The sequence below is a fragment of the Athene cunicularia genome, assembly GCF_003259725.1.
Source record: "Athene cunicularia isolate RWA chromosome Z unlocalized genomic scaffold, athCun1 chrZ_part1, whole genome shotgun sequence".
Classification (NCBI taxonomy): domain Eukaryota; kingdom Metazoa; phylum Chordata; class Aves; order Strigiformes; family Strigidae; genus Athene; species Athene cunicularia.
In genome coordinates, this window is record NW_020799142.1 from 11,322,885 (window position 1) to 11,341,106 (window position 18,222).

General features: G+C 37.3%; 2 protein-coding genes across 2 annotated transcripts in view; both read right to left on the bottom strand.

Moving 5' to 3' along the window:
• ARSB (arylsulfatase B) overlaps positions 1–6,540 on the bottom strand; it is a 65,917-nt gene extending 59,377 nt beyond the window's left edge. Inside the window, exons 1-3 of the mRNA XM_026865604.1 lie at positions 6,351–6,540; positions 3,734–3,924; positions 3,005–3,212 (exon numbers count right to left, since the gene is read on the bottom strand). Of these exons, the coding sequence (XP_026721405.1) occupies positions 3,005–3,212; positions 3,734–3,924; positions 6,351–6,426 (475 nt within the window). The 5' untranslated portion in view covers positions 6,427–6,540. The remainder of the gene's footprint in view (positions 1–3,004; positions 3,213–3,733; positions 3,925–6,350) is intronic.
• Positions 6,541–12,444: 5,904 nt separating this feature from the next.
• DMGDH (dimethylglycine dehydrogenase) overlaps positions 12,445–18,222 on the bottom strand; it is a 42,475-nt gene continuing 36,697 nt past the window's right edge. Inside the window, exons 15-16 of the mRNA XM_026865776.1 lie at positions 14,740–14,874; positions 12,445–14,072 (exon numbers count right to left, since the gene is read on the bottom strand). Coding sequence (XP_026721577.1) covers positions 13,857–14,072; positions 14,740–14,874 — 351 coding nt within the window. The 3' untranslated portion in view covers positions 12,445–13,856. The remainder of the gene's footprint in view (positions 14,073–14,739; positions 14,875–18,222) is intronic.

Here is an 18,222-nt window from a genome sequence, read left to right on the forward strand (position 1 = left end):
TTAGCTTAGATTTACTTGTATTTACAGTATAAAAGGTGCTCCATAAAAGCAAATTCTAATTCATATCACATCGGTCAAGACTTTTCAAGCTACTACATGATACACAAATATAACCCCACATACCACTGAACTAGCTCACCTTTTTCTTTTTCTTATTCATCTGTAGAAACAGCTTGTACATCTGTTCAAAAAGACACCAGAGATGTTGATTTACATGATATACTGATGGAGTCAAACTTGACCAGATTACTTCATTGGTGGCCCAGTGCCTCCATCAGGCCAATTTAAACAAGAACTGGAGTTCTACACATTTTACAAGGCCCTCTTAAAATCCACAGTATTTCCCTTTGCCAGCTGGCATGTTTTCAAGGCAATCCTGGTTGAGCCATAACATATACAAATAGGAAGAAAGACAAAAGAGTTTAATGAAAAGAAATCTACCATGAGAACAAAGATTATATCGTGTTCTAGAGTATTTCAATGAGCACTCACTAAAAAGAGATCTCTAATTTTGGGGTTGACACTTCACAGTGATGGAATCAACTGGAAGACTATGTTTGTTGCAGTGAACAACAGCAAATGATCACTTATAAACTATTTGGGGGGGGTATTTTGAAGCAGTGAGAGATGCAAAGATCCAAGTGTGAATTTTGGACAACTAAACTGGGAATAGCAATGAATCTAGTAAAATCTACCATAAAATCAGGTTCTTCACTTCTTTTTCATCTACAGGTTTCCAACACCACAGTTACCAAGACACAGGTTTACAACAAAACAGAGTGCTTTTATGATCCTGTGTCTTTAACTGTTATGCTGAGTAGACACAGAGACACTGCTCATTGAAATTATGGACACACTTTATCCTTCCCTAGATTCTCTCTTGCAGTCGTCATTTAAATACTTAAATTGATTCTTAACCCCACAATATTGGAAGAACTCAACTGCAGAGAAGTCCTGATCGTAGAGGAAAATGTGTCTCTCTTGCCATAATAAGCAAGAGGGTCTCCCAGTCCCAGGAGAGCACTTGGGACAGGGAGAGGGAGCACCACTTCCTCAAGGAGGCATGTCCTCAAGAACTGAAGGTAATATCATACTATAAGTATGTAACCATATTATAGCTACCAGTGCATGCTACAACCCCCAATTACAAAGGACTTGAAAGCTGTGCAAAGATCTCACATAGTACAACTCTTTACACGACACTCAACTGCAGACCCTCTCATGCTTCTTTTCAATCATGTTCTAATGACCATTTTAAAATACATCATCTGCAAAACCAATAAACATAATATAGAAAATCTGAATAGATTTCACAGGGTGGGGTGCAGGGTTTGCCTTTTTCTTGACTTTTTTCTTAATGCTTAACTGTTTCAGCATTTGTTTTTTGGAAACTGGGTCTTTAATGTATGCAATGTTTTAGCCTGTAAAGAATAGTTGTTTGAAGTGAAGAAAGAACACTGAAAAAACCCCAGATCACTGCCCCCCGGTTTGCATGATCTAGATTCAATTTCCCTGCATTTCAATCATATTAAATTCCACTCCTGGAAGTTTAAAATGTCAATTAACTCAAGATAAGTCTCATTAGATAGGGCAGACACTGGATTTTCCTGACTGACTCTGTTGAAAGGTATCTGCAAGATAACTACTGTTAAAATCAAGGTATACCATCATAATTTGGAAAAAAAAAAGTTTAAAACAAAAAAAAAATAATTTGCCTTTTTAATTCAGTCACACCCTGTAATTCCAACTCAAATGTCTTTAGTTTTATTCCACAATGTACTGAACAGACATCACTGAAATAACTGTACCAGGACCCCATCAGCAAAGACTGGATTTTTTCCATATGGGATAAATATTGGTATCATTTTCCATATGGCTTTGCTAACTTTCAGTTCTAAATATGAAAACATTGCAAACAGAAACAGGCATAGAAGAGTTATCAAATCCTGTTAGAGCCAAAACCTGGACACAAATGTAACACCATAAGGCAAACAGGATTGGACTCAACATGAAATTCCATAATTCCAAGTGCTATAGGAAGCAGCTGCTAAACTCAAAACACATCACTTGCATTTTCATCAAACCTTGGAGTTTGGGGTTTTGATGTTGTTACTGTTGTTGTAGGGTTTTCTTTAAAGTGGTCACCAAAAATTAATTTGCCATTTTGACAGCCCTAAAATGTAAAGCCTGGTCAAAAAGCAACTGTAAGCATTGAAAGGCTACTTCACACTCCCAACCAAACAAGAACAACTATGTTCATGAAAGACAGCCAAGCTAAGCAGCTGTATTTCAAAAAGATTCTGTTTCATTCCTAATCTGGAAACAAAGGTGACTGCTTTGTAATGTATTATTTGAATTACTCTAATAATCTAGAAACCAGATCATGTGCTAGTACGTACAAAAATTTAACCTGTAATTTGGCAGCCTAGACTGTAACATCACATATTAAGCTTTTTTATTAACAGACGTTTGCTTTGTGGGAGTAAAGTGCTAGTGAAATACTTCAAGCAAGACAAAAATTACATGTTACATGAAAGCAAGGGAAAGAAGAGAGTTTTGGCTTGCTTCAAACTGTTTGCTGTTTGGCTGTTCATGCTTCATGAAACATGTGGCAATTTATAAACCAATCATACAGCTGCCCATAGCTCAGAACAAATTAATTTGGTAGATCACTCTCGGTAAGGATTTAATTCTGGTACATAGTAACCACAGTGGCAAGTAATACACCTCAAATTTCACTGCACTCCTGTTTTTAAAATGCTGTTTTCACTCCCAACAGGAGTAGTCCCTATTTGCACAGGTACTTCTTCAGAGTTGTTTTTGTCATGCTTGAGAAAGCACTAAGAGGGGGGAGACAAACTATCTCATAAAGTCCTGTTTCACTTTCATTGCTCTTCTGCAGTTAGAAAATACATGGAAGGACTGAGGGATCAGATGTCTCTGCAGTTAGCTTGTTAGACACTGTATCAAAGTTATTACTGAAAGATTATTTAAATGAACTTACCGGTAGAGAAAACAAGAACTGTGTTGTCCCAAAGACCGTATCTTTTCAGAGCATCAGTAAGATTTCCTACAGCTTCATCCATAAGAGTCACCATCCCTGCATAATGGCGCCTCTTTACATCTTTAATGGATGAATATGGTTTCACATATTCTTCAGGGACCTCAAGAGGTTCATGGACAGACTGAAAAGCAAGATAGAGAAAGAGGGGCTGGGGTGGAAAGGATAGAGTGGGAATTAGTTGAACACGGAGTACTAAATGCAAAAGTTACTGCAGCAAAAGCAGCCCTGATTTATCGACACTGCATTTTGATTTCTTTTACACTTCTCTCTTCCAGTCCCTAAACATAAACTAATAAAACTTTGATAAAGGACTTTTGAAGCTGTGGAAAAACATCAGGTGTATTTTCCTTTCTATGAAACTTCACCCATTAAACTTTGCTTTTGCTTTTCAGAAGAGCAAGCTACATGCTAAAGAATTTCTTTAAATTCATTACTTGTATTAAGAAAGAAGTGGAGAAGGGTAGCAGATCAGGGCTGCGCAGCCAAAGCTGAATCTGACAGCAGAAAAGGCAAGTCTTACCAGCACTACTTCTTTCATTTAGCTCTGCGCACCCTGCTGAATAGCACTCAGTTACAGCTCAAGCACAGGTCTCTTCATTAATATTTCATTAACCCTTTTTAAACATTCTTTAGAGTTGAAGTTATCAAAGTAACAGCTGCTGATTGTACCTTCTCAGTTTTGTGATTCGCTATAAGATCTACAGCTCTTTCTGTGAATAAATTAGTTGAGTACATATTTTTAAACCCAGTTGCAACTTCTTCTCCATCTCGAAAGTCCAGAGCACAGCGTGTTATGTTCTTTGCTTTGATGAGGACACAACGGTCATGTGAATAATAATCCTCACTCCCCAGAAGATAGCCTAGAACAGGAAAAGTTGTCAAATAAGCAGGCCAACAACATGTCACAGAAACACATATATCAGGGAAAAAAAGGTAAAAAAATAAATATGAAAATGTTAGTGGTTTTGAGCTGAAACAGTCATTCAATATTTGACTTGACGGTAGTGACACCCCCTGACAGGTCTAAGTAGCTCAACATTTAATTCTTCACAGACTTTTTATTGACAAAGCAATTAGTAATTTCAAAACATATGAAACATCTTGAAAGCAGTTCAATGACTTTATAACTTGATATCAAACACATTAGCACTAAACTAATGCGCTGATAGCAAAGGCAGTGACTATCTGTGTAATACTCTGATTTTTAGCTAGTATGATTTTGTGTATTTGTATTTTCATGTAAGACTTCTGTCTCTATTAGAAAGTTTGGAATTTTTAAAATTTATTTATTCAAAAACATCCAAGTATAAAGCATTTCTTATGTCAGCTGTAAAGTAATTGCTGATGCACTGCTGACACCAACTGGTGAAAAAGAGATACTATTATTTAAAGATCCCCAAAAGAAACAAACTATGCAAAAGTTCTACAGGTATGGATTTGCTCCTATCAAGGGCTATCCTGTTCAGCATGGAGTGCCTTTGCTTTTTATCAATCAGAAACAAAACTCTTAAAAGTCATTTGAATCTCAGTAATTATTACTTTTTTAATTACATTTCAGATTTATCCCTCAATACCCTGAAAATACAGATGAATCTGCAAAAATATATTCTTACATTCTGCAAAAATCAAACTAAAACTGGGGGAAAAAATCCAAAATGGAGGAATTTCGCTTGAGTTTTTATTAAGCAGCTTCAACTACAGGTACTTGTGCGAAAAAGTATGTACAGAAAGAATGAAGTTCTGTTTTAAATACAATAGAAACTCCTAATATGTTTTTAGGAGGAAAAAATGGCTTTTCTTTCAAAGCATAAAGTCTGATTTTGTGAGTAAACTGCCTACATCCATGTACTCAGAGCCACAAGTTGTATTTTTCCATTTTGAGTGCCCACTGGGGACACACTGCATCAAGTGTTCCAAAGAATCATATGTTCCTAATTGCAATAAATGCCTACTGGAATTACATGAACATTACAGGACATTAAACTCCTACCTACATTCTCTGAAAAATAATATCACAGGAGGCACCCAATGTGTTTTGTTGGCAGCCAGCCACACGAGGCAGCCAGCCTGTGTTAAGGCTCCTTCATTGAGCCCACTTGGTCCCAGGGTGACATTTCCTGAGGCGTGCCAGCCTACCTACATCTATACTGTCAAAAAGATTCCAAGCTCCTGTGAAGAGATGGGAGGAGGCCTATATGTTTAAGCAATGAGTCGTTATATTCTGATCCATATATATTAGCTTAATTCAGTTGTGAAACCATGGCCCCAAGCTCTCTGAAAAGTCAAAGGAGATAGCCAATCTAAGGGAACAGTTCTTCACACCTAAAGTTTGGATCCACATTGTCTATTGCACATTGCACAGCCAGGCTCTTTATTTAAGTACCTAAGGTTAGACAAGAGGAGTGCAGGCTTCTATCTCTCACTTCCTCAGCTGTAGAAGTGAGCAGCAGTACTATCAAAAGTTTGCAAAGTTAATTTGAACTGTTTTGAAATTGTCCACTCAAAGCGTCTTAAAAACAACCCAGTGGAGAAGGACCACTTTGTATTCAGTACAATGCAGAATGAGATGTATTGCAGACAGCCTCACTCACGTAACATCTGTGACACTTGTGACACAAAACCAGTAAATGTCAAATCACTACTGGGACAGGAGCCTTTACAAGAGTAAAAATAAACAACGTATAGCTGTAAGTTGTCACACCGGGACAACCTAATTCTGGCATTATTTTTTTTAGTCTGAGGGTCTGATTTCATAACTTGTGAGTTCCTGCAACAGACCTTCTGGATACTGTTTTACAGAGGCTCTCACACCATCTTCCTTGCCACAGACCCTGGAAAAACCAATGCTACTCTACTCACAAAGCATGAACATAGTGTGGTATGATGTCTATTTCTCTCTTAAATGTATCAGCTCTTAGAAATGTAACATGATTTGCAGAGCAAGCCATGTCTACTGTCCGGTATAACACAAAATGGTCAGATTAAAGACACTTATAAAACCAAACCAATCACTACACCTTAAACCTTCTAACTATCATGGAACCAAATTAAATGCAGCTCGTAACAGAGCAACTCAGTAATTAAACTATTTTCTTCAATAACTTGTAAAGCTTTGACATGAATTTAAGGCCTTATCTTATTTAAGCAGTTGTACTTTGGAAATATGCATGCCTTGGTATTGATTTACTTATACACTAATAGTAAATCTGCTGTTCTTAAAAGAACGGGTTAGTTTCTCATACTTTTTAACACAGCATTTATTGCCCATGTTAAATCTAACCATTACCAAAGTAAGTGTCAAATCCTCTGCGTGTTGGAAGGCATTCTTTTCTGTACATCCCTAAATGCCACTTTCCCACCATATGAGTAACGTATCCTGCCTCTTGAAGTAGCTCTGGGAGGAGTTTCTCATCCAGTGGCACACAGCTGGGCTGGCATGGCCAAATTATCTGGTGTTGTAAGCCTGTGTGGATCTAGAAGAGAAAAGAAAGATGAGGGATTAGTTACAATGCAGCAAGGTATTCCCACAGACCACTTTATAAGCACACGCAAAAAGAAACACAGCTACACCAGAGGCTAGCATTAGTTTTAAGGGGCTCCTGCTTTTACCAATGTGGTACTGAGGAAGCCACAGGGGGAGGGCAGGGGTAGCAGGGAGGAAGACAAGGAAACAGCACCACAGGGACTAACAAGACCTTCTCAGGTATAAATCAACTGCAATTAAAAAAAAAAAAGGGGGCCTTTTCTGTTTTCATCTGAAAATCTAAGAGGTAACAATTACCATTTCAGTCTGTTTGAAGGCTAGGGACAACATCTCAACATGGAGAGATTTCAAATGGGACGTAGGTGGACAAAAAGGCACATGGCAAGTGAAGCTACCAAGCTCTTGCCTGTATCAGAGAACAGTTACTGGAGGAAAGCACGATAAAAGGTAAGAAAGCTATTTTTGCATTAGTCTTCTAAATGGACATTATACATAAATATATATACACATTTATTTGCATTAAATGAGTGTGAGCACCATAAATAGAAAGAGCATTTTGATACTGGGAGTGACACAAGTTTTAAACATTGCCTAGATCTGACCTTTAATAGCTCCACATAAGTTTCTGATTTTAACAAGTGGTGAATTTTGTATATCTTTACAAAACTATGATTGACAACAATACTCCAAGTAGTATATTTTGCTCAATGCAGGGAAGCTCTTCAATTACTGTGTACTAGAAGCTGACTTTTGTCAACTCCCTTATCTCCTCCAGAAAAAAAAAAACAGGCACTGCCCTAAGGTCAGCAAACTAAACAAGGTATTTATACTTGTATGTGTATTTACTAAATATTTATAGTAAATTGTCTCCATCAAAACACAAAACCTCTAAGACCTCCTAGAGCAGAAGACACCAGATTTTAAAACTCCAGTAAGCACTCCAGTGTAGCAGGCGGCATAGCTAATTTTTAAAGTATCATTTTAGCAACACTTGGAATTGATTTTTAAACCAAATAAGCCCCGATCTTAGGCAAGTAGAAAGGGCCTACTAGTTACTAATTTTCTTTAAAAGAGGAGCTGGAAAAAGATTTTTTTTTTCTTGGTAAATGCAGTATTACAAGATAGATTAACAGTATAGTGAAAGACACAAGCTAGCAAAGCATTCTAAATTCCTCCACTGCCTCTAGAAAGCAAAAAAATAGGAGAGGGAAACAATAATAATGAAAAAAAAAAAAAACACCCAAAACCTATAGCTTTCATAAACCAATACCTTTGCTATTCTTTCTTTATGGACTACAAGATGATTATCAAAATTCCAGCTCCACACAGGACCAGATTTAAATCTTAAATCTCTGTGCAATTATTAATCATATCAACAGGTAAATCAAAACAAAATCCTACATATTTGATACACAATTATTTCCTGCACAGAATGTCTCTGCGATTTTATAAAAAAGATTACTTCCATTTTCATAGAATCATAGAATGGTTTGGGTCAGAAAGCACCTTAAAGATCATCCAGTTCCAGCCCCCTGCCATGGGCAGGGACACCTTCCACTGAATCAGGTTGATGAAAGTTCCATCCAACCTGACCTAGAAAATAATGTTTTCTAATATTATTGTACTCATTTGTAACAAGGTCAACACGAAGATGATTAAATTACTAAGTCAGAAGCATACAATGAATTTAAATCAGGACTGAACTATGACTATTTCCAATTTCCAATTTTAAGATCAAATGCAGCAATGTCCATTTCTAGTAAGCATGTTCAGAGTATGAACTGTATTCTAGAAACAGTCATAAAGAATAAATGTTTTAGGTTATTTAATAGAACAATTTAAAGAGTTGGTAAAGAAAAAGTCAATTACATCTTCCTATTCACTGATTCTTGAAGTTTCTAGGAAGAGAACAGATGTTGCTTGGAAAGAGTACATATCACCTAGAACAGTCTTCTTACAACAACAAGAGATAACATCCACTAATACTGGATAAGATTTATTTTCATTCTGAACAGTTTCTTTGACAAATCACTATAGTTAGCATGCATGCGCAGGGATCTCTTTTTGTGAGAGCGGGGAAGTTTCCAAAATACACTTAACCCTTTGTGAAAATATTCTTTCTGTCCATGCTGTACTCTTCTCCTCCCCTCCCCCCCCCGCCCCTATGCCAAAACTGCAATAAGGGGAGGAAGGGGGAGAAGTACCTCAGTATGATAAAATCCAATTCTTACACCAGTGCAACAGAAAAGAATGGGAAAAATCATGACTGTGACTACAAAGCAGCTAGACACCCAGACTAACCGTTAAGGGCACATAAATGTCTACCCCTTCAAGGACGCCTTGAAACGCTGCATTGGAAGAGATGCTGCACAAACTGAACACGTGGTGCTGACCCGCTTCTGGCTGCACCCTGACTGTGTGCCTGTCCAGTTCAGGTGTACCAGAAGATGACTAGGACAGAGATATTTTTCACAATACGCTGCCACGCCTGTTGGCCTAACTGAAGCACAGAGAGAACTTCGTCTTTTCTGAAGCAGAACAACTTGCATTAAACCTACCTCTAGCTCATTCCCGAGCTAGCATGCCAAAAGTAAGTGAAGTATGCATAGAAACGCAATCGGGTTTCACACAGCCTTCTTCCAAGCGCATCTTTACATGAGATACACGAAGGCCAAACCGTTACACAGTGCTGAGGGCAGCGGGATCCCACCAGCCACCCCGCCGACATCCGCGGAGGGCGGCAGGAAGCGACCGGGAAGACGTCGCCGCCGCCGGGGAGGGATGGCGGGAGCCTCGGGGCTCCCCGGCGGTCACCGCCGCGCTGCGGCAACAACTTCGGGGCTGCGCGCAATAACAGCTATGTCAATAGGACTGTTTCTTCAAACCACGTAATCTTCTAAAGCAATATTGTAACGACCACTACCTTAGTTATACTCTTGATGTAAAATCTAAGGCTGTGAAAGGACAGAAACAGCTGTCAACTCTGATCGATTTTGTTCATCCATGGAATACATATACATTTCAGAGCCCAGTTTAAGATCAAATACCCATGTGTTTCACATTTAGCTGGAATGGTACATATGTGCATTCCCAAATTTATATAGCCATTTGGTAACAGGTGACAGAACAATCCACATTAAAAACTGTATTTCTTGGTAAGAAAGACAAATATTGAGCATGCTAGACTCCTGTCTACTTTCTTTTTGATTGACAAGTCTCTGTAGAAAAAAAGTTCCTGCTCCTACCAATTAAGTCAAGTTAAACCTATGGTTAAACCTATGAAGTTACCAGATATTTTTCTATAAATCACACAAAATTCCCTGCTGGTTTGAAAACAACAGTGATGATAAGCGATGCCGCATTTTTTTCTGCAATACGAATGTGCTATAGTCCACAGCTGGTATTGGAACAAAAAGCAACAATACTGTCCTGAAGTCAGTTTTCCCTGAAGTAAAATTCCAGGATTACTGACAAGCTGGTATGTGACTATGAGTTACATTTTCTTTGCTGAGATGTGATTCATACTGTTCAAAAGGCTGCAAAGTTCTGATTTATCATGTTTTTAGTTCAGATCCATCACCAGTCACAGCTGTCTCACTGAATTGTTTGTTTTACTAACTTCTTCCATGTTCTTATTATAGGTAAATTTCCATTCAAATGGTAGCACATTCCCCTGGAAATCATTCTTTTTCATTCATAATAATTACTTTGAAAATCTACACACTGCTGGTAAAATCAGAAATGGATAAAAATTTTGAAGTAAAATTAATATCCACTTGACATGTTTCCAAAGTTACGATTGTGTTCATGTGCAGTGGAAATCATATTCCCTTCTAGACAAGTGTCAAGCTATTTGCTGGTTATCCTGCTCCACCAGAATTGGATAACCTGGTTAACTAAGCTGCCAGAGTTAAAACATTAAATTGAACCATCTGAAACATACACAGTAGATACTGCACAGTCACAGTCTGGGTGTTAACTGCCTGTCCTATTTTCTCAGTGTTTTTTTTATTATGGATTTGGAATCCCAGTCAGGAAACACTGTTTATATCAAGAGTATTCTCTTGAGTCAAAAGAGTAAATCCTGGAAACGGTCTGTGTTCAGTCTACCTTTTCTGAATCTGGGGTTGAATAATTTGGATAATGTTTGGAGGTCAAATGATTAATGAAGTCATGAAAGTGACACCAAAGATCATGGTATCATGTTTTTCTCATTCCAGATGAAGTATGAACATGGCACTTCTTGCCATAGCACATAACAACTTTGGAACAAAAATTCTAATGGTAATAGTAACATCTAACTCCGGTGTACCCAAACTCTCTGGAGATGTAAGAAGAATAAAGGAAAATGACAAAAAACGTGTCTGATAAAACTGCCTGATGTCTCTGCAAACAGAAATTTGAGTATTTCAGAAAATTTCCTAGATAACCAACTGTAATTTTTTCACCTCGTTACAGAGGTGTCTCCTCCGTTAGCTCATGGGCTTGCAGAACACTCAAAAATATCCCTGCCAGTCTTTCTACATGGCATTTCTGTTTGATTGGTTAGAAGACCTCTTAAAATACGGATGTACTACTTAAACATTCTTGATCCTATTCACTTCCTCTTGCTGTAACTTGACACCACAAGTTTATGCAACACCATATCACAACCTGTAATGAAAAGAAGCAGTGACAGGAAACTACGAAAACTGCTGAACATTCCCCTTCCTCATTTCTCCAGGTTTATAATTTTTTTTATCACCTTGAAAGACTGACATACATATGAACCTCTCTGTGGTCACGATTTGTAAGGCTTCATCCTGTTACAGTTCAGTTTATCCATGCTGTGCAAAGTGCTGCCATGTTGGGCTATCCTAATAAGCACTCAGTAAGCTGACTTGGGTATCAGAGTAGTAAAAAAGAAGCTAGGTCAACTAGGAATCCCTGTCAGACATGCGGCTCTCATAGCTGCAGCACTTCTAACACTCAGTGTTTAAAACTATGTCAGACATCTCTGCTCCTGAATGCATTGTTAAACAGAAAGCAGAACAATTCTTAAGAGGTAACAGAGCGCAACAAGCTCTCAAGATACTCCATTTGTCTACATATGGTCAGTGATGAACGGGCAGTTGTCTAGTCTTACAAGTTGGCTGCAGGAAAAGAACTTTACTTTGCATTGCCATGTCCCAGAAACAGCATGAGACCTTTTTGTCCACTTCCTAAATCTTGAAATGAAATGAAAATTAACTGGTCAATGTTCAATTGTGGTGAGACTTGAGTGACAACGGCTGTCAATGAGAAGCCCACAAGGAAGTTAGTGTTTGGGCCTGTATAATACTACACTGTAAAATGAGACAGGTAGCTGTCTACATCAGCTACAAGGAGAAATTAGCAGTCGGGAGGTTACAGCTGGAAATGCAGTACAAGCCCATGGAGGTACAGCTTCTGATTTCACTTGATGGTAGGAATTACATCTGTGATTCATAACCTTTTGCTCAGGCTGCAGAAAGCCTGCCTATTTCTGCACAGACTGATCTGTTTGACATGTTAACGAATAGCATTTCTTTCTTCCAAGATGGAAAAAGAGTTACAAACTTGATTCTAACTTTAATACTGGGATATGGAAGGCATCACTGAAACAGAGTTTTGGCATAGCAAAGCTTATTAGGAAAGTGTATGTGAGAGCCTGTCTCAGGATAGCTGTTACTGTATACTTCAGGATATGGTGTCTAGTGAATTTGCATGTTCTTGGGAAATACTGAAATTCAAAACTATGTTCCTAAAAATTGCTCTCCTCCTCCATAATCTAAATAAAACCATATAGACTGCGTTTTATTTTAGATTTCTTAAGTGCTCAAGAAAACATAGTGGCTAAGTGCCTCATTACAAATAATGTCAGCTTTAGAGAAAGTAACATCTCTGATTGGCTCAGCAATGTAGAACTAATCACTTATGAAAGCATAACAGAGAATAATTACTGAATAGATTTTTCACTCAAGACAGTACTACATGCAAACCTGCCAAAGCCTGTGTATTTTATTTTGACCTGCTTTATAAAAGATATGCAGAACAGCACAATGTAACATCAGCTTACTTAAGAAAGAGTAACTGTTCATTACTCAAACTGTGTTTCTCCTGGTATATTCTATTCATACGTTTGTTTCTTTGCTGAAGATTTAGAGGCACCAACTCCTCTGGAGAAAGCACATTTTAGACATTATTCATACATACTTCAAAAATGTTTATCTATAGCCTAAAGGGGAGTGTAAGTTGAAAATTTTGAATTTTGACACTGTTATTCAAAAGAATTGTTGAGTATACTATGGAATTCAGAGAATGATTTAGTAGTTTAGGGTATTCCCATCCCAATATACATTATCCCAATCTTGCTTATTTGGTTTACTGAATGTTTAACACTGAATAAAGCTCCTCTGCTGTGAACTTAATTTTATTTTTTCACTGTTAACATTTCCATGTAAGAACATATGGCTCTTACTGCTGTTCAATCTATAACAAGAAAAGGAAGAACTAACTTTCTCTAGTGTCAGTCTAGCGCTTCAGATTTAGAACAGTAAATTCATGACACAGTACTTTCTGTTCAGAAACTGAACAGTAACATCCTGTGTTTTGTAGAATATTACATGTAATCTACCAGATGACTCATAAAATAATGAAAAATGGGCTTCCTAGAACTGTTTCATTAAAAAGAATTAGATTTTGATCTTCTGTGAGAATTTCTGCCAGGTTGACACACTGGGAAAAAATTTTAACAGTTCGGTTTGCCTTCAATGTTACCTTTATTATTTTTAATCATTGCTGGAATGTATTTCAATTCCTTCAGAAGCGTTTTTGTGCAGAACTACTGATGTTATTTTAATGACAACTTTGCAATGTCATGTTGGAAGGAACCAGGATAAGCTACTTTACCCTACAGGCAGGCAAAGGAGGAACTGTGAGTGTCAAGGAGGAGGAAGAAATTGTTATTGGCCAATACCAAGAGCAAATTTATCCTGTGCATTAATTCAGAACTGCCAGACAATGTGGGAGCAAGAGGAATCAAGAATGTACAAATTCCCTGCCACTTTCTGTTCACAAGTGCTACTGAGAAGGGTAACACATACTGGTTCATGAACTCTGCTCAGATCTCTAACACTAAAGTCCATACTGTAGGAAGCAAGAGAGTGACACCTTCGAATTTCTCACTGTGTATGACAATGAGGATCCTGTGTTTAGTAATTAGCAAATCTGGTAGTCCGATTCTCTTAATTTCATGCATATTAACGGAACTATTTCCTGCTGTGCAATTTGTGGTATCCTCATCTGTGTTTACATTCTGGGACTTTCACCCTTTCTCTGAAGGCGCATTCTTGTTGGTTCTGTCATCACCAGTGGCTCTTGTATAATGGTTGCTGGATATTTTTTTCCTAAAAGTTCAACTTCCAATTTCTGTCCAACTTTGCTGAGTTCTATGGGAACATATGCAAATGCCAGACTCTGCTGAGCACTGTAACTGAAACTTCCAGATGTGGTGTTGCCAATAACCTGAAAAAACCCACAAACATTTATCTTTATTTTCAAGATGCAGTGAGGTTTTCTTAGAAAAAAACAACAACCACCAAAACAACTATACATCTCTCATACTAGCTTTGGTTTATACACTTCAGACATCAAGCACATTTCATGCAGTTCATAATATTCACTACAGTGCATGACATCACCTTAAACTGGGAAGTTTTTGCTTCTTGAGAAAACAATCTATTCCTATTGTGTTTCAATTAATTTTTCACTGAAACATACACTGTACACATGCATATGTTCATTATATACAATAATTTAACTGCTAGTGTGTGTTTCAACACATAATCTGCGCTGAAGTGAGGAAGCCCAAACTTCACTGATGTTTTGTTTCTTTTAAGTGAATAGCAAAAGTGTTGTTAGGACAATGGTGAATTTGCAGAAGAGAATGGATGACAATACTTTAGTCTGTTCTAACTCCAGCCTTTGTGACTTGATGGTATTTCACATTTTCTTTGTAGCTAATTAGTTAGTCTTTGCTTCCTGCTTGAAGACTATAGACATTATTTATCATAGCTTCAAATTGTTCTGTGCCAGTAAAACAAAGACGATGCATTCACACTGAAACAGAAAGTTAGATTCTGTTCATGGAGAATTAACATTAGTTTCTTGTAACATGATCTATAGTCCTCACCTTGCCGTTATGCCACACACTTTCATTTCCCTCTGGATCAACATTATCTGTTTCCAGGGTGAGATACACCAGTTGTCGTTTGAGACCTTTCTCTTTAATCTGCTTCAGTGCTTGCTTTCCAGTAAAGTCTGCTGGCTGAAATAACAGAAGATAATGATGACATATGGTTATTTGGGTTCTGCAAAAAATTTAGAGATATAAACATTTAAATTATCTTAATTTGTTTTCCTATCACTTAAATATTTTGTATGAAATACAGATGAAATAAAATCTTTGACAGATATTGTACCTTGTATCTTGGTACTTTTATATTTGGTACATTACATCTTAGTAACTTCATTCAGTATATTGTTTTCCTAGACCTCAGTCCTGTAATATCCGTAATTTCAAATGTAGTAAAAATACATATGTAGTGAAACATGTGTTACAAGACTGCCTGCCTAGTTAAGGCTTTGTGCCAGAGACTGTATATTATTTCAGTTTCTATTAAAAAAACTCGAATTCCAATAGCCAGATCCTAAAGTCTGGGTGTCCCCCTGTGGACACACATTCTTTTTGATGCTATCATCAACCATGACAGTTACTTGTTACTGTTCCACTTCGTGGTCTCTGCCAGGCTGTAGAGCTGGTAGTTCACACCATATTCTTGTTTTAAGGGATGTATGTGTTTTCCCATCTCTACCATTTTATGGGATAATGCATCACTGTAGTTAAAGAATATACTATAACTTGGAATTCCCTTTTTCAGCTTGCCTGGAAAGGTTATGAACAGGTTCTCATATTTCTGTAATCAGACTGCATAAATGTGTGACAAATACGGGGGGAGCCATCAGTAAACCTCTGAATCTTCCAAGGTATATAGGACAGTATTTATTGAATGTGATAAAATTGAGCTGATTTCACTGAGCTAACCTGATTATATGGCCAGGTTCACAGATAGGAGTTTATTTTGCCTACCAGTAGCGGTGAACTTGACTTGTCGCATACTGTTATCTCCTAAATCTTAAATGTAACTCAGACAACTTCCTTACTTAGTTGGCTAGGTACAGAATAGATTGGAAAAAGAAGCCATAGAAAAAAGAGTTGTATCAAACTTTGTGATCCTGACCAGAATGCCACAAGAACCAAGAGAAAGACCCTTTCAGAGATGCTGATAGTTCAGACAGAGGATAAAATAGTAATCAAGCTGGATATAATTAATTCTAATAAATGTGCAGTAAATACTAGGAATAGCATCTTACAAATTCTGCCTATTCATTTTTTCATTGTAGTTACAGATCATGCAGAACAAAAGATCTGTACTCAACAAATTTGCCAGATCCACACCAGTCTGCCCAATGGGCAAGAAACATAATAGCAGTTACAAGGTCCTCTAGTTTTCCAGCCATGGTTGAGAAGATGACTAGCAGTGAAAGCTATTTTAAGGCAGTTGATCTTGGAGCTGAAGCAGGAATTATATTAATTTGATATTTAAGAGAAAAGAAGGGAAATGTTGTTGAAGACATCAAAAGTACTATTTCTGGTAATGTTCTTTAATTACTTGCAGAGAACTACTGCACTCTCAGAATTACAAGCAACACATATCGTACTTGGAATAGATTATTATGCAGTTAGTTCATGTATTCTTTCTGTAGTTCTTGTTCAGGTTCATATATATGTAGGCTCAAAAGAAATTATTAAAGCGATGAGGAGTTTTTGACCTTCAAAGGATTAGACTCTGTAAGCAGTTCTGGAAAACAGCTTATGAACCAGTTAAGGACAAGTTAGTCTGAAAATCAAGGTGGACCAACTGAGGATAAAGAAGAAATTGCACATAAGGATCACAGATGGTGCCCTTTAGGGAAAGACAGTGTGAAATATAGTTCAGATCGAAGAGGAAAAGACTGTGTGGATTCATTTCAGAATATAACTGCCAAGATGCTGCTAGAAAATATAAAACAAAGATCCCAGACCAGACAATAAACAGCTACTGGTAGTTCCCTCTTGCTTTTCATAATCACACTTCTCTTAGGGAACACTTATGAAAGGAAGCATCTACAATTAGAATCGCCATTATGACTGTATACCATAGCATGACACACAGACTAAAATATTTGCATGACAGAAATACCAAGGAAGTAAATATTCTACAGGCAGGCTTAGCACTGAATCAAATCCTTCCTACTCATGCTACTGTAGCACTGATATTTAGTCATAAGGAAGGTAACTGTAGAACTAAACACAAGTATTCAAATACAATGTTTTATGTCCTAAGGCCTTCTGACTGGCCTCCAGCTGCTACTCTGGAAGAGGTACGGTCTCTGTTCAGTCCCATGTCATATTTGCCAACCCAGTGTGGATGTTAGTGATACACTAAGGCATCTAAACCACCAGTATCAATGTCTAAGTTCCCTCTTTAGGTCTCTTGGTAATAAAAAATTGGCAGCAGAGAGGACTCTCTCAGAACGAGCTTCCAACAGCATTCTTCTTCCATGCCCTTTTCCTCAGTTGAGTCACCATTAAGTTTTGCAGAAGAATTGTAATTGGAAACTTTGAGAATATTTTATCACACAGCACTGATGTAGCTATTGCTAAACTAGTAGCATGGCTCCTTTCTCCTGGTATATTCAGACATTTGCAAGTGCATAAACGTAGAGAGACATGAAAGCCTTATAAAACTTTTATCATTTTCATGTTTTAGGTTGTTGTGAGGGTTTTCAATTCACGATTTCTGGTTAATTTTTACTTCTATGAATTCCGCTTTTAGAAATGGAAAAACGATTTCCATAAAAGTTAATACAGCAGTCATAATCAGAGCCTTGAGTATGACCTGGTGACAGATGTGTACTCCTTTAATGGGTCACTTCCAGATTAGCTGCATAGGTGACAGTTACCTCCTGTTAATATACTAATTACTAGAACCTTGAGGTTGACAGCAAAGAGAATTTTGACTTCCATTTCTTAATTAGCTTTCAGATATGGAAACCATTAGAGCAAGCAGGTAGCAGACTTTAGAATCTGTGTATCTCTCGATCATTTTTTGCCTGTTGGTTACAGATACTAAATTAAATTCCTATGCAATTGATTTTAACTGGGCCAGGCTTTTGGCCACCTGGAATAAACCACTGTACAGTTCTTACGCTAACTGGAGATGGATTTGGGGGATTTTATGTAATGGGTTTGTTCTTTGTTATTTTATGCTCCTTGAAGGTTAAAAATATTCTTTTTAGAATTGTGGCTTGGAAAAATAACCAAGAGGTAACCTAAAATTAAGCTCTCTAGAATATACACAAATATTAAAAAAAATAATAAAATATATATATATATATACACACACACACAATCTGCATTAAGTGTGTATGTATGTATATGTACATACACAAACATTATGAACGGTACATAAACATGGATGAAAATGTGAAAATATATGTAAAAAATGTGTATATATACATTTTTTAAACATTTAAAACAACTTCTAAAGAAATTCTAATCATATGAATCTGA